Source organism: Sinocyclocheilus rhinocerous, unplaced genomic scaffold (assembly GCF_001515625.1).
Source record: "Sinocyclocheilus rhinocerous isolate Xijiao unplaced genomic scaffold, SAMN03320098_v1.1 scaffold711, whole genome shotgun sequence".
NCBI lineage: Eukaryota > Metazoa > Chordata > Actinopteri > Cypriniformes > Cyprinidae > Sinocyclocheilus > Sinocyclocheilus rhinocerous.
This window is the reverse complement of record NW_015641018.1, coordinates 979,969-1,005,121: the sequence shown is the minus strand read 5'-3', so window position 1 is coordinate 1,005,121 and position 25,153 is coordinate 979,969. Positions and strand designations below refer to the sequence as shown.

General features: G+C 36.7%; 1 protein-coding gene across 1 annotated transcript in view; it reads left to right on the top strand.

The window, feature by feature from the left end:
- Nucleotides 1-25,153, top strand: part of LOC107753790 (uncharacterized) — a 96,948-nt gene that overhangs the window by 58,715 nt on the left and 13,080 nt on the right. Inside the window, exons 12-13 of the mRNA XM_016570022.1 lie at nt 9,462-9,602; nt 14,188-14,230. Coding sequence (XP_016425508.1) covers nt 9,462-9,602; nt 14,188-14,230 — 184 coding nt within the window. The remainder of the gene's footprint in view (nt 1-9,461; nt 9,603-14,187; nt 14,231-25,153) is intronic.

Sequence of the window (25,153 nt, the reverse complement as noted above, 5' to 3'; positions counted from 1 at the left end):
ATGTATTATGTATTTCGGCAGAATTAACTGTTTGTTATTTATTTAATGAAGTATGAGTGACCCCTGCTGGCGTTATGTTGTAACGTTATGTATCTTTCATCTTTAATTTTGAGACCCCGGCCTTCTTCCCCATCTAATGAACGCTTCTCATGCGGAGTGTGTGCGGCGTGCGTCTGTGTGGAAGCCTACAGTTTCCGAAGTGAGTAGGGAATATTACTGTATTTATTCGTTTTCTGTTTCAGGTATGATTCTGTAGCTATGTCCATATGTCCATCAGTTTACACTGTAATGAGGCTTGCAAACTCGTGCTGTGCCACGAATCGATTTGTTTTAAAACTAAAAGACGGAAAAAAGATATTTTCTCATGCTGAGAGATAAGCAGATGTATGTGTACATTTCAATACATATATTTTTGGTTTTAATATTTTTTTTATTGTGTGGTAACCCTTTTATAAAAGCAATAAGGTACTCGAGGCCGTGCTGTATCGTGAATAAATCTTCGCGTCGTATCTAACAATGCCTTCAGCCATGATTTATTCACGATACAGCACGGCCTCGAGTACCTTATTGCTTTTATAAAAGGGTTACCACACAATAAAAAAAATATTAAAACCAAAAATATATGTATTGAAATGTACACATACATCTGCTTATCTCTCAGCATGAGAAAATATCTTTTTTCCGTCTTTTAGTTTTAAAACAAATCGATTCGTGGCACAGCACGAGTTTGCAAGCGTCATTACAGTGTAAACTGATGGACATATGGACATAGCTACAGAATCATACCTGAAACAGAAAACGAATAAATACAGTAATATTCCCTACTCACTTCGGAAACTGTAGGCTTCCACACAGACACGCACAAATCAACATATCGCCGCATGAGAAGCGTTTATTAGATGGGGAAAGGACAGGGTCTCAAAATTAAAGATGAAAGATGCAACATAACGCCAGCAGGGGTCACTCATAATAAATAACAAATAGTTAATTCTGCCGAAATACATGAAACAGTTTTGATGTTATAGGATTATTGATTGTTTATGTTGCTAAGGGTGTTGCTCAGTGATACACAGAACCATTGGGTGAAGTGTCATAGCCGTGCTGTTTTGTGAATAAAACACAGCTGCTGACATAGGTGGAAATCCTGGGGGGGGATAGGACTCCCCTATCTGAGGGTTGTCCCCCCTAAAAATATGATTAAAAACCACGCTGTGTATTGTAAATAACAATGTTTTATACTTTAAACTTTGTAAGTAGTAAAACAACACAAACGCAAACGGGGCAAAAATGCGTTTTAAGTTTATAAACATTTTGAGTCTCCCCCTCCCTTGCCTCACAGTATTTGGTCCAAATGCCTGCTTTCCTCTTTTACATGATCACCTACACACACACACACACAAGTCCGGTGAGCAAAAACAATAGTTGTGGAACTCGGCTGTCAAGGCTATTTTATTCACTTAAACATCAGATGAAATGATTATTTTCTCATTAATACAGATGATGCCAATGTATTTTTCAATGAGTCCACTATGTTAGCAATAATATTACCTGCTTGACGGATAGTAGGCCTAATGTCTACAACGGACACGACCGCAACTGCTTTAAGTTGTCTAATTTGACACTGTCTCCCTGCTACACTAATAGTAGTAAGGCTTTCCTCTGTGTATACATATCCTTACAAGTACAATTTTAGCTGTATTATTTGTGTCCCCTTCAAAAATTACTATTGAGAAATGTTATGTTTATTGTCCCCCCCTACTGTTAGACGAAATTTACGCCCCTGGCTCCTGACCAATCAGAATCGAGGAATGGAACTAACCGTTTTATAAATTGTTACAAAATATTTCTATTTCAAATAAATGCTGTTCTTTTAAACTTTCTATTCATGAAAAATCCTGAAAAAAAAAATGGGTAACACTTTACTTAAAGCCTTTTACACTGTAAAAACTGCTGGTTTAAAAACAACCCAGCACTGGGTGAAATATGGACAAACTCAGCGATTGGGTTGTTTTGAGCCAGTGGTTGGGTTAAATGTTTAACCCAGCCTTCTGAGTAGTTTTATTTAACTTAACTATTGCTTAAAAATGACTATATTTATTGCTTAAAATGAACCCAAAATAGGTTAAAAATAAACATGAATATGTTCAATATTTTGAATAACTGAACATTTAACTGATATCTCTACCGTACGGTTGAGCTTAATTTGATAGGGAATAAATCTATCAAAAGGAAGAGATGAGAGAGCAATCTTTCCACAGCTGTACTGTCCCATCTCTGTGTCTGCTGTTGCCATGGGGGGTTTGTGAATTTCCAGTTTTCAAGTGACAGCAGCAGTTTACAAATTGGTAATACAGATTGGTGCTGGTCAGTCATCAGATAATACGGTCAAACAAGCAATCACGGAAGTAGGGATGAAACCATAATGTTGTTGTGAATAGGGTAGAGGGTAAAGAACATAAATATAGCAAAATATATGAGAAATGCAAAAATGTTTATTTACCATAATTATCCAAAATCATGCGTGACCTTACGGTTGATATGTCTGTAAAGGACATCATATAACATATATATTGCCATACGTCTATATATATTATAGAAATGATTAAAAATATTTTTTTATCTTTGTGGACCCTGAAGGTTATGAAATGTATTCAAGATACTAATAAAGTTAAAGGAATGTTTATTATTGGAAAATAACTAATAGATGTAGTTCTCTGAATTTAAATCAAGATTTACCATGGACTGACAGCTCAACCGTACGGTAGAGTTTTATATAAAACATACATTTAAAAAAAATAAGTGCTTGGGGCTATTTATTAGATGTCTACTAATAATAATTTTAAGTTAAATATTTTTTTGTTGTTGTTGTTATAATGTGGATAACTGTGGTTACAGTTATTCATGAGATTGTTCAATGCATATTAAGGTGCCTTACAAGGCATTGTATAACTACTTTTATAATGCATTATACATAAAGGCTTTAAGTAAAGTGTTTTAAAGTATTAAGCAGCACAACTGTTTACAACATTGATAATAATCATAAATGTTTCTTGAGCAACAAATCAGCATATTAGAATGATTTCTGAAGGATCATGTGACACTAAAGACTGGAGTAATGATGCTGAAAATCCAGCTTTGCCATCACAGGAATATATTACATTTTATACTAAGATTAGAAACGGTTGTTCTAAATTGTCGTAATATTTCAAAACATTGCTGTTTTAGTGTATTTTTGATAAATGCAGCCTTGGTGAGCATAAAAGACATCTTTCAAAAAAAAAACATCAAATAATTTACCAACCCCAAAATTTGAACGGTAGTATGAAACCTAGCATTTAACCTAGTCTCCAGGACTGATTAGTATTTAAACTGTCTTTTAATCGATCTATATCATCTGCTGTTCATTGCTGTGCCCAGCATTCATGCCATTATTTTGTCTGGAATAGAGTTTTGCAATGCAGCCGATGTTTTATAAATACAGTAAATGCAATTAGTATCTTTTCATTCTCATTTTTGTACTTTTTTTGTAGACTAATTTATATAACAGGTTGTATACGTCAACACATACAGTACAGATTCATTGACTTTCACCTCTAGTCATGGATACCACAGTCCCAATTTAAACCTCAAAGCGGATATCTGCTCTTGGGACAGTTGTTTCACTCAGCTGCTGATGTCATTCTCTGCGATAAGGCCCACCGAAGGTATACATCACCACCGTAGCGCCGCTCCTGTCAGGCAATGCGTTACATATCGCCATTTTGACATTTAACAAGTCACTCTTTTGTCATCTCTGAGGAACTGCGCTGCTAATGTCTCCTGCTTCTGATTTAGTTTGCTTTGGGTGGCTGCTGTCCTATCGTAATTGAGTCATCAGTGACTGAGCGGTTGGAGTGGAGCTGGCCTGCGGGCACAGCATTAATGAACCCTGCAGCCAGTGCAGCCTGGGCCGTGATGACTGTGACTGATGAGTGATTGCTGGTGGATCCCGCCATGCTAGATTTGTCACCAAAATGAGACCCCCGCCACATCCCGACTCCTGTACGACAGAGCATCAAGAACGTCACGCAGCCTATTTGTCAAATGATTGAGTCTTCAAAACAAGCTCAAAACCATCAAGCTGTGACGCATCACGTCTGAGGAGCGCCATAAATCGGACGATGTTTGAAAAACGACAACGCGATTGATTTGAATGCATTGCCACGTAAACGCCAGCATAGTCCTGATGGAAGTACGAGGGGGATGAATGGCGCCGCTGTCATTATTAACGCTCGTTAGAGTAAGCCGCGGCTTGTAATCATTTCTGGTCGTGTGGAGCGTAAGGACTTTCTAAATCATCCTAAACTCATGGAGTGTCATTAACCCTGAGTGGCTGTGTTAGCAATCTAGACTCCATGTTTGACAGACTACTTCACTATCAGGTAACTCACTCGCTCTGTCTTTCTCAAAGGGCCAGTTGAGATACTTTGACTGAGTTTCTCAGATATTGCTTATCACAAACCTGCTTGTTACAGTTTCTCAAAGAGATTGTTTTACTTTGCTTCAGGAAAGCTGATACATGTTCTCATTTTCTTTACATTTTAATTTCTCGTTTTTAATTTTAAAAAATGAATATTTGTGCATTTATTTATTTATTATTATTATTTTTATTTATTTATTTTATTTTATTTTATTTTTTGCTAACTACCCTGCTGAAGAAACCACCTATACCTGATTTAGAAGGTACTGACCAGTTCCTTTTTTTAAGTTTAAAGTTAAATTAAATTAAAACCTTTAAATATTCTATTTTTAATTTTTAATGCTTAATTTTTAAGTTTTTGCTGGTCATCAATCATGATAAAACTGGTTAGGCTGTTGTATAAAAAAATGAAAGTTTTTTTCCATTAACAGGCCTGTGTGATTTACATTTTTGTTTCTCATTTTAAGAAGTTTGTGACTTTTTTTTAACCCACCACACAAATATGTCGGCTGAGATTTACCTGCGGCAATAAGAATCTAAACCAACCGGATATCATCAGAAAACATAACTATTTTACAAGGTGTCTATTTTGAATGAGTTCATACAATGCAGTTCATACAGAAATGTACATTTTATAGAAAAACTGAAAGCATTAAGGTTCCCACGTCAAACCTAACCATCACTGGGCCATACGCAGATCTTACGAAAATGTATGAATGCAATCATACAAATTCGTATCACCCTAGTGAAAAATAAAAATACAAAAATGTATTTGAAATACATTTATTTAATGTTCAGTATACTACAAATACCTTTATATATTTATGTACTTAATAAACATACCCTGCAGTTGTACTTTATACTAATCTGGTATACTTAAAGCCTGCTAAATTGGAACAACTAATTTTGTGCTTAATGCACTTTAATTGTGCAGAAGTAGTGCTGAAGTCCAACTAAAAATATACTGAAGTATATTTGATTGTGCTAAAGTGGAACTAGTATACTTGAGGTACACTTAAAATGTCTTGCATTTAAAGACAAGATATTATTCAAAGATCACACAATCCTCCTTATTAGTGACATTAATATACATTTTATGCTTAATATTAAGAAATGTGCGTTGTGCACAAGTAGTACTCCGAATAAAGTTTAATTAAAATGTTTATATCAGTACGTGTCGAGCGATATGTCAGTAAATATGTTAATAGATTTGAACTATATTTAGTATGAAATAAATGTATTTTAAATATATGACTTTTTTATTAGGGGAATTAGCCACTAAATTGCCAAAACATTAGATTAGTTCAAACTGCCGTGAGAGTGTTGTCTAAACCAGCTTGTGCCAGTAGCAAAACAACATTGCCCATTTGAGACCTTATTGAGATTTAAGCAGCTCTAAACTGGTCTAAGAACAGCTCATTTTTTATGTGTGTATTAAAGGTAAAATGTGCAACTTTTGTGCCACTTGCATCACCAAGTCATGAAAGTAATGACTAGCTAGCTCTACTCCAGACTCTTGGCCTGCAGTTTACATTTGTCTTAGTTTTTTTCTTAGTTGAAGGTCTATACATATCAAGCTGAGAAAATGCTTTGTATTGCTGTAATGTTTTACATCCTAATGAAAGAGACCTTTTGTCTTTTTATGCAAGGAGATGTGTTTTCTTTTGATGCTTTCTACAATCGAAATAAATCTACAACCTCTCCTTACAAAGACAATTAACTTAACAGAAACAGGAAGGCTTAACATAATTCAAGATGTGTGATGTTTAATACTACATTTTAACATTTTGAACTCCAGTAACTTGTTTTTACTCATCACAGGTCTTGACTGAAACACACAAGGTATAGTTTATTTCAGACGGTGCGGTGATATCGATTCATGGCCTGACCCCATCCTTGAACTCTGCACAGAGGCCGATAGTCCTGTAAAGCCAGCACGATTGAAAGCATAGCAGCCACCATGGCTTTATACTGTGTGCCATCATTCTTCTCAGTCATAGCAAGGTCTCCTCTGAACCGACTCCAAAAGCCTCTCTGTACATTAAGCCGGCAGAGTCGATCTTATGTTTATTCTCTCGAGACCCCAGAAGAGCGGGACAGAGAGGGAAAGAAAGAGCAGGTGTGGAGTTAAAGGAAACTGAAATGGAGAATGAGACAGAAAGAGAACCAGATGATAGAAAGTGAATGCCAGTATGAGATATATAAAGTGAGAAATGGATTTGGAGGAGGAAAAAAGACTAGAATAAAGAAAAAAGAGAATAAATACAGCCTAAGAAAAAGGAAAATATAAAGCAAAATAAAGGAATGTATGCTCTTTTTCAAAATCCTAGTGAGCTGCCTATGTAGACAGCATTTTAAGGCATCCTGGGTGTCAAGCGTGTTCCATTATATTGCCTCTTAAGATATATTTTGGCTAAATTCATAAATAAATATATTTTTTAAGGATAATGTTTCCCAGAATGCTTTGTGGCAAAAAAAATTAAGTGAAAAAACACTTAACAAGAAAAAGGTTGTTTTTTGAGCATACACTGTCTTTCAAAATTTAGGGTCAGTAATAGTCAGTAATATTTGGATTTTTTTTAAGAAGCCTCTTATCCCAAGGCTGCATTTATTTGATTAAAACTAAATAAAAACAGTAAAATTGGAAAATATTTTTGTAATATATAAAAAACAGAAATAAAGTTTGATGGCAAAGCTGTATTTTTAACAGCAATTTCTCCAGCCTTCAGTGTCACATGATCCTCCAGAAATCATTCTAATATGCTGATTTGATGCTCAAGAAACATTTCTTATTATTGGTGAAATTTGTGGTTTAATATAGTTTTTTTTGTTTGTTTGTTTTTTGGAAACTGATATTTTTCAGGATTTTTTGATGAATAGAAAGTTTAAAAAAACTAAATTTTAATTGTAGTTTTAAATATGATTGCTTATATGAACGTAAAAAGCCATCATGTCACCTTTTGAATAATGTGTCCTTGCTGAATAAAAATATTAAGTTCTTTCAAAAAATATATATTATTGGAACATTTTTGGTCTTTTCTAATTCAAGTAGTGACTCTAACAATGGGCTGCAGAGTGAACTGACTTGCCTTAAAAGAACTTTGATCAAACGAATCAATTGTGAGTCGAGTCTCCCGTGTGCTTTGTTATTTATGTGCTCCACATATAGAGCGTTCCAAATCAGTCGCATATGTGTTTCCATGTCAGTTAGTATGCCGCTTTATAAGGCTGCTGCCTACTAGGCAGTAGACATCGAGGCAGCTCACTAGGTTTCGTAACAGAGTAAGTAGTCAAAGAGAATGAGAGTGCATGTGTGTATGAGAAAGAGAGAGAGAGGACCCTTGTGGGCCAATCTCATCTGTCACAGCCAAGCTTCATCATTAATATGCAACAGCAGCCTGCCGATGCTTGGCATTGACCCATTTTCTCGCTGAAATATCACCGCAAGGTTCACGGTGTGAGAGAGATGCAGACCTGCACATAATCGGCTTTGCGTGAAACACCCAGGTACAGGGGGGTCTACTTGAAAACACAAGCACTCATATCCAGAGATAATAACTTCCTCTTTGTCCGGCACACTTTTGATTAGGAGAGCTGCAGGAGTTCAGAAATACTTGTCCGTCCTCTAAAACTGATAACGACAAAATCCGAAGCCATTACACATTTAAACCGGGTCCCCCTGCAACAAACGTGGCCCGCATAGGAAATGTGCCAATAGCAGGACGTCACATGATGGAACAGAACTGCAATAGTATTCATGAGATTCACAGGTTGTAAGAAGGGAGGGTGCAGTGGGATTTGGTGCATATGTAAAGTGTCAAGATATTCACGTTAATATAATCCTTAAGTGGAATATGGACAGACAGATTTGGCTTGATGGAGAGTTCAAGAATGCTTAAAAATGTATTACAGGTGGGGTGGAGGGATGCCATTGCTGCATACATTTTCACAAGAGCGAGCCATTAATTTATGCGTACACCTGCATCATGATTGGCAGGGTTACATGAACATGCTCCTCCCAAACCTTCGGTTAGATTGTGGAAACACATTGGATGCACAGGCTGTTTCAGCACAGAGCTTTTTCTGAAGAATGTGTTGTAGTACTTTAAGCATTAATTATCAAAGCTTTGAGGAAAAGATGTTCTATCTGCTGTAGAGACGTCTTCCTGCATGATGTCTGGAATCGGTTTTCTCCCACTAGCATGTAATATGTATATGTGGCATGAAAACATGCAAAATGCATATATCTCCATTGAAACTTTTTTTTAAAATTTGATTATGTTTTAATGTTTTTTGATAGTTTTTATAAGTTTCAATGCTCAAATTTGAGCAAGAAATACAGTAACATATTGTGAAGTATTATTACAGTGTTTTTTATATAATTTAAAATGTAATTTATATTTATTATGGCAAAGCTGAATTTTCAGCATCATTACTCCAGTCTTCAGTGTCACATGATCTTTCAGAAATCATTTTAATAATATCATCTCTATAATCATTCTCATTCTAATATGCTAATTTGCTGCTCAAGAAACATTTCTTATTATTAACAATGTAGAAATCATGATAGATTAGTTTGTTTGTTTTTTGTAACATTCAGAATGTCTCTACTGTTACTTTTGATCATTTTAATGCAGTCTTGCTGTATAAAAGTATAATTTTCTTTCCAAAAATTCTTACTGACCACAAACAACAGGATTTTTTTTTGGGGGGGGTTATGTATTTTGTAGTTGTTTTATGTAGTATATGAACATAAACAGCAATGTATGTTTTTCATAATTCGTCGCGTATCATGTAATGTATTATGCACGTGCCATTTAATATTTTATGTTGTTATATATATTTAATAATAATACATTTTATATGTTTTATGTATTTATACCTGTAGTGATATCTTTATATCATATATTTATGTTGTATAATATATTTATTGTGTTATGAACCATATGTATCATTTGAAAATCTACCTTTTGTTTTCTCTCTCTTTCTCTCTTTCTCGCAGGTGTTGGGCAGTTTTAGAGATTGTTCCCCAGATGGCCGTGGAGTCACTGCTGGAGGAGAAACTCTTAAATAGCAGCGCAGGACAAACAGAGACGACTCATACAGCACACACATTTATCTACTCCAACATATCCCTAGAGGAGTGAGTGCATACATGCACACGAACATATAAATTTATATCTACATGCATTGAGGTTCTTGTACAACAATTGTAAAGATGTCTCGGGAGACATGATACTTGAAGGTTACTGTCAAGATTGCCTTAGTGTAGCCTACCAGGTGTTGTTTTTCATGGGCCAAAGTCTTTTTTAACAAATACCAGTTCTAGTTTCAGTGTGAGAAAACAAATTGAGGTTAGCTGTGCCACTTTAGTTTTGCTCTGTGAACTGTTGTATTCTGCTGTTATACATCTGCGTTCAAAGCACATCTTCTTTCTGTAATGCATGATGGCAGATAACGAATTAGAGCGCGTTCGGTACCAGTCACGAAGAATTACAGCCCAATAAAACAAGTCGCACAATGAATGACAACGCAAGTCAGACTGAATCCGAACATCGCTCACGCTCTTTTAATCGTTGTCTCCTTGGCTCTATCAGTGACGGGGGAAATGGAGAACATCCTAGGCAGGAGTCTTTTTTTTTTTAGGAATTCATACATTACAGTACTTGTTTATGTATGAGGCATGTATTAATATTTAAATGAGCTCCGTTCGGATCAGTGTCATGTGTAATACAAGCAGATAGATTTCTGGCCCTAATGATTCAGAGTTGTTTGTGTGACGGTGGATAGAGTAGCATGATTAGACACGTCAGTCAGCGGTTTCTTCGCTCCCAGATGCTTCCTCATGCAGCCGTTTTCACCCCGACACTCACCTCGAGCGATGCGCCGAGCGTCGTATGATTGACTAAGCATGAACTTAAGCAGGTGAGGACCCTGTAAATAAGCTTTTCCCTCAGAAACGGTCTCGTTTTAGACCCCTCCCTCCATCTCGAGCTCTCTGCAGATGGATTCTGCCACCTGGAGATCGCAGAGTTCTGCTTTTCGCATCCCCTCTCATCCACTGTTTATATCAGCCGGGTTTGTCGAGGTAATCCAGCCAGCTCCAAACTAGCGGAAAGATGGAGTTAGGGAAATGGATTTCTGGAATAAAATGAAAGTGTGTTTTGGGTGTGTGTGTGATGTAACTCTGACAGGGAATTCAGTGAGCCGCATAACTCCGTTCACCCATCTGTGGAGTTTTTTTTTTTTTTTTTTAAGTAAAGCTTTACTAGACTGCAATTTTACTCCAAGGCCCCCCTACTCTGTAATTTACTTTGAAAGCCATTGTTGGCGCTCTTAAAAGACTAAGACCGTTCGAACTATTCAAACAGGATCTAAAGGTGCCGTATCAGGCATAATTTAAAAAACACAAAATCAAGGGGAAAATTGAAGGCTTGCTCTTAAACACGCCCGCCACTTGATTTTTTTCACACAAAATATTTCCATTATATTCGCAGTGAAACAGATTTTCATGTCAGTGTTTTGACAATTATTTAATTTAGCTGTCTGCACACCCCTGCTTTTTGAATATGTGAATGTTTTCTTAATGACGACAGGTGTCGGCGGTAGTTATGAGAGGGAATGATGGGACTCTTGAGTGAGAGATCCGCAGAACAACAGTGGCCCCTGGAGGTTAAAAGATGCACTGCATGAGCCTGGCCTGCTTAAACACCATTATCAGGTGCATAAGTACCTCGAAAATAAAATCTGCTGAAGTTCACTGCAAATGTGTTCGAGGTCGTCGTAAAGCACTGCTTGCATGTGAGTACGTTGTTACGCACGTAGTATAAGCTGCATCTGCGAATGCATGTCATCTAACTTGCAATTACACATAAATCAATATGTAGCTGTTTGTTTACGGGTTTCAAGTGCATGTTTACGAGTTGATCCCAGAATAAGTACCTCATTCATCATCTGTCTTTCTTTATCGTGACCGTCTTTCTCTCTTGCTCGCTGTAATTCTCACTCTCAGCATCAGATCTACAACTCACTAATGAGTAAAAGCCTCCCCTCATGTGTAGTGAGACTCTCTTGAGGCTCTCCAAAAGCTGTACTGGTAGATTTCATCTCATAATTTGCTTCACATTCAGTTTAGGCTTTCATTTGCCCATTCGATTCAATTAGCCGTTTCATATGGTCCCCTAACAGCAGTTTGACTACGTCGCCTTATTCAAATGTGCACACAGTTCTCTAGGTTTTTGCCTGCACCACAAAGACCTGGGGACAATGCGGTCCACACCTGGGTGTGTGGACGCAAGGGATTCGGTGGGAAATGTGGGGCGTTCGGTCTCCCGGCAGAACTGTTGAAATTTTTGAAAAATGGAGGTCAGACACGAAACCTTTCGCACAATCCTCTGGCTGCAGAGAGGAGGACTCCAGGGGAGTGGGAGGAAAGAAATAATTAAAGCCAAGAGAAATTCATTTGCGCCACAATTACAGAGAATGTCATTTCCACTGCATTATGCGTCTCTTTTACAAAAGCCGGGGTTAAATATTTTAAAGGCCTGACTGCCTCTCATCTGGCGACCTCCATTATTGAAGACGAAATATACTTTAGCAGGCAGAGGCATTACCCCACAGCTAGAGGGTCAGCCTGCTTCAGACGTTGCCTTGCGTTTGATAACCTCTGGATTCATTGATTATATACAGCTGATGGATTCTAAGCACTGACTCAGAGCTTTGCTTTTTCAATTCAATTAAAGCATTATAGTGGAGCTACTCGATATTTCTTCCACGCAGGCAATTATATTGTCAGCCGTGCGATTGATTTGTCTACAGTCGTTAAGACTTTTTTACAACTGGAGCAGAGGTATTTTCTATAATTATTTATTATTTTTGGACTGAATTTGATAATGCCATTGTTCATATTGATCTGCTGTCCTTACCCTGGTTGTTATATGCTCGTGTGCCAGTTTATTTAGTCGAAGAACATGGGGCGTATTGGGTAATTAAAAGGTTATTAATAAAATCCGCAAATGAAGAATATTTATATACGAGGTTTAGCTGGATAGCACAACCCATATCTGTCTCCATTTGTAGCCATTCAAAATAGAAACAAAATAGTTTGCAAAATACACAATGGTAAGGCTTCAGTGTTTCATATATTTAATTTTCTCAATGCCAGATTGATTAATTGATTTTTGAAGTGCTCTTAAAATGGACACACTTTATTTTAAGGTCCAATTCTTGCTATTAACAAACCATTAACTACAACTCTTGCCTCAAACTCCTAATTTGCTGCTTAATAGTTTGTAAAGTAGTTGTTAAGTTTAGGTATTGGGTAGGATTAGGGATGTAGAATATGGTCATGCAGAATATGTGCTTTATAAGTACTAATAACAGCCAATATGTTAATAATAGGCATGCTAATAAGCAACTAGTTAATAGTGGGAATTTGTCCCTATACTAAAGTGTTACCCTTAAAATCATGAAATAGACATATTTTTTCCTGTCTGCTTATATCACAACTTGGTTTTTATATTGTATGTATATTATATTATATTTTATTTATTATTTGTCTTTTAAACTGTTAAATTGATTTTTTGTTAGTTTTCACAATAGTTCACAATTGCAATTGGTTTTAATTTTTAATTTTATTTATTTGTTTATTTATTTATTTTTGTATTTTATGGGTACAGAGGTGTGTAAACATTTAATAATGTAATAAACATTTATTTAAAAAAATATATATTTTTAATGGTAGTAAATTTCTTAGCACAATCTGGAGTTATTGATATTTAGTGGATTTTTTATTTATTTTTTTAATGAAGGGGGTTTGTAAAGTTTTAAGTTTTATTATGTATCATTAAAAATTCTAACAAAAAAATTGAAGTAATTTTTATTTTATTTTAGTTCATTTTGGAATCAGGTATTCCAGACCTTCTTAGTTGTGCCGTATGGAAGGACAGAGCAGTGAGTTCCTGTGTTAGTTGACTTATATCGCCCCTTTTGTTGAAGTTAAAACATGACTGAGATGAAGTGAAAGCAGTAAGTCAGTGCAGTTTCTCATTGCTGGCCTGAAGCTAAGCACTTGCCAAATGATTTTCTGGCCAACGAGGAACAAAACAATGTATTTAAGGTTAGTTCTGCCATTTTTGCCATGTATGTGGTCAAATCTCCTCCGTTGATTTGCTTTCAGACGTAACCTCCTGGATGATTTGAAATTGGCCAGACATCAAGTATTACTGCAGGCTTCCTCTCTCCAAAAGCAGATTAGTAGCTCTGAAATACAGCCCTCTAGCTACAAAGCCGCAAAGAAAAAAGACAAAAAATTATTTGAATTTCAAAGACACAGGGACTGAGCCAAAAGCAAGGACTTTATAAGACACAACAGTGAATGAAAATGGAATGGAGAATCAGTCCACACATTCCCAGAGGGGTGACTGTTTGAAAGATCGGAGGTACATTTTACCCTGTGGACCAAACCTAGAAAAGTTTTTTTTTTTACGGAGGCTTGTAACAGATTCACTCCATGCTCCACATGCAGCAACCTTTTGGCCTTGCCTTTAGGCTTTTGACCGCTTAACTAGAATGTTCTTCAGTGTGACTGGAGTAATAAAAGAACTGGATTTTAGTGTCATAGAGTCAAAGTATCTCTCGTTTGAGAGTAATATGCATGACTACACATATAGTCACTTATACAACACTTATAATCAAAGCACATTATTTCTTTCTTTCTTTTTTTGCAGGTCTGAAAAGGCAGGGGAGATAGCAACGATACCTCTAACCAAGGTAAATGCCAAGTTTTACTCAGTGTCCAATGCTTCTCAAATCCAAATTCGCAGACCTTGTAATCTAGAGAGAGAGCCTTTGAATGCCTGTAGTGCTTTGAGTGTGTGACAGGCCAAGAATAAGTAAATATTAAGATGCTTCTCCTATGTTTAAGCCTTGGAGTGCAAGGGGTTTCTGATATAATGTACTCTAAAGTGCTTTTTGACTTTCAAAGGTCAAGTGTTTTGCAACTCGGAGAGGCTAGAATGTGGCTTGAGATGCTCTAATCAGATGCGTGTGGGATGACTTCATGTCTGAATCACAGATCATTATTGCCGTGTGCAGCTGACATCTTGATTTGTTGAAGCTGTTTGTTTTTGACTCCCTCTTCAGGATCATTCTATCACTTTAAAACAGAGTAGTTCCCAGGCATTTTGATGTTGAACATCTATATGTAAGGAATGTAAAACATAAAAACAAACCCACTGCAGTTTAATATAATATTAACTGGATAGTCCAACTTCACATAAATATTAAAATGCTGTTATTATTCAAATGAATCTCACCCCAGAAACCAAAAGATAAGTCATATTTTGCATAAAGAAATGTAATCTACTTTTAGGTTGCATTAGGAATTTCTTCGGTTTGTGATATTATCAAATACGCAAGTTTTACTGTGATGCATCTGTATTTAATTATGATTCTAATAATTCTTATATTGGTTTTTTAATTAAAGTTTATCAATAAAATAATTATTTTTGCAATATAATATATGATTTGATAAATAAATACTTTAAAATGTAATTTTAAAAATACATGTAATTGTCTTGAAAATAATATTAGAATGCAGTGACTATTAGGTGGAATTCTATTTTCTTAATTCAAAATTTACCTCAAAATTTTAGAGGTAAAAAAGTTTGATTTTTGACTTTTGTGGTAAAATATGTCCTGCACACTTCTTCTTTCTAGGATTTTTCTATCAAATTGCTATTTGAAATCACCCTATTATTTAAAATCCAAATGCTTTTATTTTGTCTGTGGAACACAAAGTAGATATTTTTAAAATTAGTTTGAATTTTTAATTCTACCAAAAACAACATATGTTCAGTTTAGGTTTTTGCAAAAAAATCGAATCCGATTTTCATGCGCATCTCGTCAGTAAAGCCGCTTCTGGTGAGCCCTAGTTCAGTTGTTTGTTCTCTCTCTCTCTCTCTCTCTTAAAAATCTATTAAAGCTTAAAAATCTATTCCTTTGTATGTCATTGAAGAAAATTAGGAAAAACAGCATACAGGTTCTAAACAACATAAGGATGAGTAATGGCAGAATTTTTATTTTGAGGTGAACTATTTCTTTAAATACTGCAACCGACTTAAAGACACAACCTTTCCCATTTGGGAGAAACCCTTTTCGTGTGAATAGTGTTTGGCAATTCTGTGGCAACTCAAGTGTGAAAATCATTCTTCTGTGTCTCGTGCCTATGGCTGGTACTCTGGAAATGAGCTTAGAGGCAGGAGAGGAATCACAATAATGAATAATGCATGACTAAATATTTTCAAGCGCACTCTTGTATCTTGGCGCTCCTCTTGGTTTGCCTGAGTCTTACCAATCTTGTAATGAGGCTAAATATTTCCATTCCAATCTGTTAGCATACAAAGATCCCCAGCCTCAGCTCAAGACGTTCTCAGAAGCTTCCCGTGTGGTGTTGTGAGTAATGTGCATGTACGTCATAACAACTGTAGAGTTCAGCTCAGCGTCTCTGGCCCAATGCATTCAGTTGTTTTTCACAGGTACGTGAGCTGGATGTTTGTTTGCGGAGTTACTGCATTTCCACCTCTCACAGCACTGTATACGCTTCGCTGGCTGCTGTCCAATCAATCTTTCCTATTTGGAGTATGATGACTATAATGATTACCTCATTCGTGTCATTCATTCTCAAAACAGTAGGTTAAAAATGAAATAAACAAAGCGGGTTCAGAAATGTGTTTGTCATCAGCTCCTGCCGTAGACGGAGCTGTTTGAGGAGGGGAGGGGGCTCAACAGGGGGTTCATCACCCTAGTTAGTAAACATTGCTCTTTTTATGCTGTCACGTTTGGGTAGGCAGAACACACGCTCGTTTGAGGACGTTTTCAAGCTCTGACGTCCCCGCTTTCCCTGTGACATTTGCATTGCACAGAGTGCAACCTTCATGCTTCGCCTCACAGAGGTGTGCTGTATTACAAGAAGGCTTTGTGAGGAAAGACTTCAGCTCTGCTTGTTATGAAAATGTACAAGATCGAGTGGCTGGCTGTTCATGTGCTGGATATCACCTCTAAAGCACCTTCTGTTTATATTAGCATAAATACCTTTCAAGTAGTTTTGCCTCCTTTTTTTAATAAGCCGGCATCTACTTAAAAAATTGACAGTGAGATACATCACATGTATTTAATTTAGCAATGGTTAACTGCAGTGAAAATTTGCTTTAAAGGTTAAGTATGCCGTTTCGGTGCTACTCGTGCATCACAGTATCTTACTGTTTTATATGAGGCTTGACAGTTAAGAGCTAACATTTGTGTTTAGCTTCGCTTTTGAGAAGAAACTGCAAATTTGGCATCAGATTCCTCCATCTTGTAAGAACACTGCCAGTGTTTACCCTTACTTTTCCTATTTGCCTGTTTCTGCACATTGTGATAAGTCTTTGAACTTTGATTTGCACTTCTGTACCAAATCTGAGTGTAACGTGTCAGTTATGCAGAGTTCACACTGCCTGATTTTCAAAGTCATCGAATCACCGTTGTTTTCACACTGCAGGACTATCTGGGGTAGCATTCAGTTGCTGCTGTGTTCACATATTGCACGGTGGATCGGCGACAGGAGGTTACACACTGCATGACAATAGGAAGAATCACAGACAACTCTGTCTGGTCTGCAAACTACGTTTCATATAACTCCTCCCCGAACTTCCCGTTGCCCTGTATCTTGCTTTCTCATAGGCTGTAGGTTAGGGCTGGACGATATGACCTAAAATCAAAACCTTGATTAATTGAACACTTACCTCGATTACAATTATTGTATGATTATTATTTTATTTACATTTTTTTGCCCTCATAGTTCATTAAAGGTTTGTACCGTAAATATACTCAACTATTAAAGGTGGGATTTTTTTTTTCGAGTGCATTTTTTAATCTTTGTTATTTTAAAATAATTGAAGGAAACAATGTATTTATTGCCCCGCCTCCGGGGTCTTCTGATTGCTCCACTGTTTTGGAACTTACATTGATGAGCGGTGCTGCGTGTAAAAGTATAAATTCTTTTAACACGCAACTCACGTGCAAGCCGCTGCAAAAGTCGTGAGCGCAACAGTCATATAGCGCCCAACTACACAAGTGGTAGTATGTTTTTTAAGGGGAAATTATTAATAGGATTAAAAAACCAAAATAACCGACATGGGGAAATTACGTCGGTTAGAGGTTCTGAATTTCGGTTTCGATTTCTTTTCGATTAATCGTCCAGCCCTTCTATAGGTCATCACCAATGTATTTTTCAATCAGAACTCATTTCACACAGCAGGATTTTGAATCGCCGACAGGTCCAGATATTTAGCATGCCAAATATTTCACAGGCGTCAGCGAATCTCTCAGATCGTGTCTTTGATAATTCACACTGCATGTTTGTCACTCGCGTGAACGAGCCTCCGATTTTGGGCATTTTTTGGCGATTTCGCAAAACCTGACGGCGAGTGAAAATCGGGGCTGAAATCGTGCAGCGTGAACTCGGCATTATGGTCCCACACTGGCCTCTGGCTCAGTCTTCAATAGCCACGCCCCAAACTCTCACTGTTGGTCGAACTGGAATGATTGACAGGTCTGAGCAGATCACTCTGAATATTCTGATGGTGCCTGGGAGGCTCAATGTGTAGACTTTTGAGGAAGATAAACCCATGAATGGCATGCAATGAACATTAAACTGGGTTAAGAGAATACAAAAAAAATCTTTGGCAAAAAAAATCTTACAAATTTCACATTTTAAAAAAAGTGAAAAAAATGTATTTGTAGTCTTATTATATAAATATTATTTTTTTTAAATCATGTTTGTACATTAATTTCACCCTTGAGAATACTGAGACTTATCAGGTGTTCATAAATATTGCTGACGCCAAATTGCATGGCATTTCAATATCTACAGTCTCAGATGACACTTAATTTATATTAAATCTGCTGAAGTAATCATTACCAACACAACAAGCATGTTTTATAAGAAAGGAGCCGCCAGGAACATAAACATGATTGTGATCTCTCTACAACAGTTTACTTGTCACCCAGACAGGTAAAGAGAGGAGGTTTTGAAGCAGTGAGCATTCCAGACGAGTGATTGACACACCCAGTGTGGGCTTCCCCTCCTGCGACGGGCCTACTGTACCAGAGGAGCGTCAGTGCGCTATACAGAGTCTATAATTAGCCTGCCTCTAATCCCTATCATGCGGTGTATTTATTATACACCACAGAGTGTTTGTGTGTGCGCTGCTACAAAACTGCCCTACCGCGGGGAGTCAGTCACTGTACTCACTAGTTAGTGACATGACTGACAGGTGTTTCTCCACTTCCTCAACTAGCAACAGATGCTTACCTGCAAGCCACCAACAGGAGCCCAGCACCGTCAAAAACTTCTGGGTTGCTTTTGCTGTATGCTTTGGGTCATCATGCATTTGTACTATGAAGTGCCTCCCAATCAACTTTGCTGCATTTGACTGAATCTGGGCAGAGAGTATATCCCTATACACTTCAGAATTCATCCGGCTGCTTCTGTCTTCTGTCACATCATCACTAAACACCAGTAACCCAGTGCCACTGGAAGCCATGCACGCTCATGCCATCACACTGCTCCACCATGTATCACAGATGATGTTGTATGCTTTGGATCATGAGCTGTTCCAAGCCTTCTCCATACTCTTTACTTCCCGTCATTCTGGTACAGGTTGACCTTAATTTCATCAGTCTAAAAAATGCTTTTCCAGAAGTGGTCTGGCTTTTTTAGATGTGTTTTGGCAAAGTCTAATTTGACTTTGTTTGCACCTTGCGGTGAACCCTCTGTATTTGCTCTCGTGAAGTCTTCTCTTGATTGTAGATTTTGACAGTGACACACCTACCTACTGGAGAGTGTTCTTCTCTTAGCTGGATGTTGTGAAAGGGTTTTTCTTTATGGAGAGGATCCTCCAATCATTCGCCACTGTTGTCCTCCATGGCGTTTTTATGTTGCTTAGCTCACCAGTGCATTCTTTTTTTTTTTTCTCAGAATGTAACAAACTGTTGATTTGGCCACTCCTAATGTTTCTGCTATCTCTCTAATGGATTTGTTTTGATTTTGAAGCTGGGGTGCTGTGTGTACATTAATGAGGAAAAAAAATTAACTTAAATGATTTTAGCAAATGGCTGCAATATAACAAAGAGTGAAAAATTTAAGGGGGTCTGAATACTTTCCGTACCCACTGTATATATATATATGATTGCATGATGTCCTATTTTGGCATTCACCTTAAATTAAATATACAAAAGTAATTGTATATACATAGAAAGCATATTAAATGCAAATAAAGTGTCTACTTTAATGTTTTAAATTACTTTTGTGGAAATGAAACATCAAAATATGGGCAAAATATTGTTCCATTGTCACTCAGCTAACAGATATAATACATGCATAATAGTTGATTTATATATATATATATATATATATATGACAGTTCAGGGCACTTTATTCAGTGAAAAATGTTCTCACTTATTTAGTGATGGATGTTAGATTGGACAAAAAGCAGAGCAGCCGTTGGCAGCACATTCATTGAGGAGGTGGTCGTGTAGGTGGTTACTTAAAATGCAGCACAGATATTCAGATATTTTTTCTCACTTTTAATCGTGTTACATATTATGTATGCTTGAACGGTGAAGTGAGTCAGAACTGATGACGGTCGCACGTTGCCTCCATGGCCAAAACAACATTCAAGAGCACAAACGCTGGTACGGAACAACACACAATTATCCTGCACAGCCATTTTAATGAACACGCCGTTCCATCAGGTCATGAATTAGGCTAATTCATCAGTCTGTTGTATAGTAATGGGCAGGAGAGATTAGTTTAACCAACAATGAAGTTGTAATTGCTGCATCCAAAATTGCTCACTCATTGACTGCTCCCAATATAGCGAATGTGCATTGTGTACTAAATAGGAGTGGAGTGAACATAATTACTGGAAATATTTGGATGCTGACATAAATATCCTTAATCAGAGAGTTACTATAATAACAACTTTACTTTGTAGTTATACAGTAATGTTCAAAAGTTTGGGGTCAATAAAACTGCCACTATAAATTGACAATAATATGCATCAATATAATACATAATTTTTTTTTTTAAAAAGGTAACACTTTAGTATAGGGACCAATTCTCACTATTATCTAGCTGCTTATTAGCATGCCTATTATGAACATATTGGCTGTTTATTAGTACTTATAAAATGTATTCTGCATGACCATATTCTACATCCCTAATCCTACCCAATTCCCAAATGTATCAACATCCTTACTAACTATTAATAAGCAGCAAATTTGGAGTTTATTGAAGCAAAAGTTGTAGTTTATTGTTTGTTAATAGCAAGAATTGGACCTTAAAATAAAGTCGGAAAAAAATCGTACTGACCCTTTTAAATATAGTGTTATCAGAGTGCATTATGGGTATAAAAGACTATGTAAAGAATGAAGATATTCACTCAGAAAACAGCTCTTATTGGACATTATATATGAAATAGTGAGCAATTTTAGATACAGTTGCCTTTTTCTCATCTACTGTATATGGTGCTATTGCACAATTTAACATCTATTAGTACAATTTTGAATTGAATACAGTTCTAACTGCTTTGTCAAATCTTGTTTTACTTTTGCTCTTCATTATATATCAGCTAAAGAGAGTTGGGTTGCCAGAAGATCCTTCGCAAGAGTCAATAACAATCATCACTAGTTCCTTGAGGTGTTTTGGTTGTTTTCACTGAAAAGCAGGTGTTCAGAAACAAGTTAATTCTTCAAGTTGTGCTGAAGGAAGCAAGCAGTTTATTCATCTAAAGCTCTAATTGCTACCTGTATCTGACTAACAAAAAGTCAACAGTGGCAAATCCAATAAGCCTTATAGTGTAGTTCAACATCTCTGAATACCTCCAGTAGAGAGCATTCATGTGCTGTTTAAAGAGATTATGTAACATTCATTACATATCATGAGCATAAAATTAGCCTAAAACATTATAATTAAAACATTAACATTAGCATTATCTTTCCATGTTTCAAAGGTCGAGATAATATATATAACCTGACATGAGTTATTTTTTCCTCTTCAAGCGTTCTGTCTGATGGTGTAATTCAGCCGTTGGAGGCTTGACTGTGATGGAAGGCGCGAGTCTGCCAATCAGGATGCATAGGAATTCTCTATGTATTACTCTGGGTCAATATTTGTCAGAACCATTTGAGCACTGCTTAAAACAGCTGAGATCCATTTATTATTCAGAGGTAATGTTGAATGCCAGAGTCCAGGGGAAGACGAGTGGGAGATGTCAGTTGCAATGGATGGATATGTGAGACCTGACCTGCCTGCTTTATTATTGGGTTTAAGGTGACAGGGAGAGAAAATATGAATAGACATTGGTGGAGATGAAATATGTGAGAGGGGCCAGATATCGATGTGGCGACACCTTTGCTTTCGAGTCAGATTCGGTGTCAGATAAGGCAAAGAGCTCGGGTGTCACTGTACACGCAAAGAAAAGGTGAACATTTTGGGAGGATGCACATTATAAGAGGGGGAATGAGTCGATGCTGATATCGATCAGAGTAGGAAAAAAAGAGTTTCTTCCAGGAAAAAAATAAATCATATTAGAGTTGAGACCAAAGATGAGGCTGTTCTTAGTGCAATTGGGAAAAAAGGAGAGGTACACTAGGAAAATCTATTTTCACAATTATCTGTCCATTATTTATGATGTTTTCTATAGGTTTTGGGTTATAAAACTGGTTACAGCACAGATCCACTGCAGATGCTTCAGTGAAACACTTGGATATTGCATGTGATCGACTGTGCAGTCTGTATTTTCTGCTTTGCTAAAATTATCTTTGCACTCCCATATTTTGGTGTTCATGCCATAATATACATCAGAATTTTTGCTATAGCAAAAATCACCCATTTTCTTTATCTTGTACAATTTCCTAGAATACATTGTCCAGGCTTGATGAAATTCTCTCTTCTCAATCAGCTTCGTCCATCTTTATATTTATAGCGTAAACGGCTTCAATCTTTCAAATCTTCAACCTTAGGAAAACTAAAAAGAAAACTTTTGAAGTACTTTCCCGTAAGTGAACTTTTGTTCCTCATTCAAATATGAATCTGCCGAGCACCGGCCTTTTGAAGCAGGTGGTGACTCAGCACTATTTGCTTCAGCAGCCTTCATCATAAGGAATATATTAGATCCATCTCATGGGATGTTACGAGGAACTGCACAGACGAGACAGCAGGTCAGCCGCCCTGTAACCCTGCTTTTGTGGACCGGACGTGTTGGACAACTTTGATGTGCTCATTTACATACTGGTTAACACAGAGACTTATAGCAGGTAATGTTCTTGAGCCAGTGCCGGCCAGCTTTGAGATTGATGTAATTTGGGGAGCTCGTCTTTCTCGATCTGCACGGTATGGGCAAGGATTATGCAGATGAGACTGGTGAGCCAATAAATCCCTAGAGCTGAAGGCATCAGGAAAGAAAATGATGGCAGCACGGGTACGGCAAGACAGGTGGAGGAGAAACTGACAGAAAACAAAACATGATGGCATTAGGAAGGCGAGGGAGCTGTAACATGTTTTTCATCCTTTAGAAAACAGCTGACAGGGCAACCAGATGAACATGTTCGTAAAGGAAGTTGTCAGAGCTGGTCAGTAAAAGCTGACAAGACTGAATTTCCCCCTGGAACATATTCTTCACAAAAACACAAAGAGGGGTTCTTTATACTTGGGCATGGATCTTCAAATATGTAATAAAATTATTTTGAAGCTTTATCTGCCAGAATTATGTATATAAAATAACCTCTCATAGCATTCAGTTTGCAGGCAGAGTAATATTATTAAATTTGCTCTTCAGCACCATGGACAGTGAAAATACTGTATTGTGTCAGTTGTATCAGGATGAAAACAAAGATGAGACATGCTTTATACACTACAACAAACACATTGAATAAAATTAAACGTGTATAATTAAAATATATATATATATAAATGCACAATCATAATTGTATTAATTTATTAATTTAATATTTTATTACCGGTACTTTATATTTCAAAGTCATAAAAATAAATGATATATTTGTACATTAATCAATGTATGTTTATAATATTGTATTAATATTATGTTATACATATTATATTTTGGATTTTTAAAAGGAAAAAGTTTTGATTCATGTTTAGTCGATTATTAATAAAAACTCATTTTTATCAATACATTAAATGAACGATGGTGCATGAATACAGTTGTATTGGAATATTTAAATAAGTTATTTATATACTTCATGTGCAGTTTTCTGTAAAAAACTCAAGAGTTTTTTAAGACACTGTGGTCAATTTTGTAGAGATCACACAGCAAAAGAGAAAATAATAACGCATTTCCTCTGTTGGCTTCTGTTTATGCCACTATGTAATTGAAATCCCCATAGTGTTCAAGTATGCTCTCTTTCTAGCAAATTAATCAGCGCTGCATATTTACAAACATTTCTCTCAGCTTCAGTTGTATAATTAATTTTTTTAAAAGACAATGGATGCAGATGGACTCCTCTGCATGGGGCCCCATTAGAAGTGCATTGGTATGTACTGCTTTAAAGAAAACATTGCTTATAACATAATGATGAAATAGTTTTTTACAGTGCTGAATCATTGTTTCTCAATTGAATAGCTGGCTTATCCAGCAATGTCTAATAAAATGAAATAGACTAATAAATCCCAGGGGTATATCACATATATCATCAGTTCTGTATAATCCTGCTTTTTCTTGCTTGCGTTGACAGTGCACCCTGCTACGGGGTCCCGCGGCATACAATCTTGGGGGAATATACATTTGAAAGGTTTGCTGTGACCACTTTACATTCGTAGCCTGGAACTGGAGTTCCTTAATTCAGAGGCAACCATTGAAGCAGATGATTTTGCTGAGCAACATCAAACAGCATTAGCTGTAGTTGAGACTCTTAATGTAAACATGATAAGTTGGGTGTCAAGAAATATGGGCTCTCTCATTGATCACGGAACAAGTACAGAGATTTTGCTGGGTCTTGACATTCCCAGCACTTCATCAATTATTCAGGCTCTGCTGCAGGCGTTTGGGACACGCAGGGCTGTTTAGCATTATGCTGTAACTCTGCACTCCCAGGTTCTCTGTCGGGACACATGCTCCGTTGTTCCTCTGCACCTGCCGGAGAGCTTCTGACAGGCTCGTGTGTCCACTGAGAGCTGCTTACTATACATGCATCCAGGGCCTAAAACTAACTTTTTGCCACACCTGCCAATGGCCGGTGACATGATAAAATTTACCGGCCAAATTTTCTTTTTTACCAGCCATGAAACTCTTTTTGCAAAAACAAGCAGTTATTACTACTACAATAACTAAAAATGTTTACAATGTTTTTGTCCTGCTGGTGCATTTTCCCTCAATTTTACCTATTAATAATAGCCATTCAACATTACAGTATAATTGAAAGTTATTCCTATTAACATTTAATAGGCTCTGAAATATAAAAAAAATTTATTTAAGTGATTTTAAAACAACCTTAACATAAACTATATTATATATGCATAAACTATACATATTAATCTTTATTCAAGCTATAAAAGTTAATCAGCGACTAGAACAGTCCAAGGATTTCTCTTTTTCTTTTGTTCTTTGATTTACATCAATGACAGACTTCAGC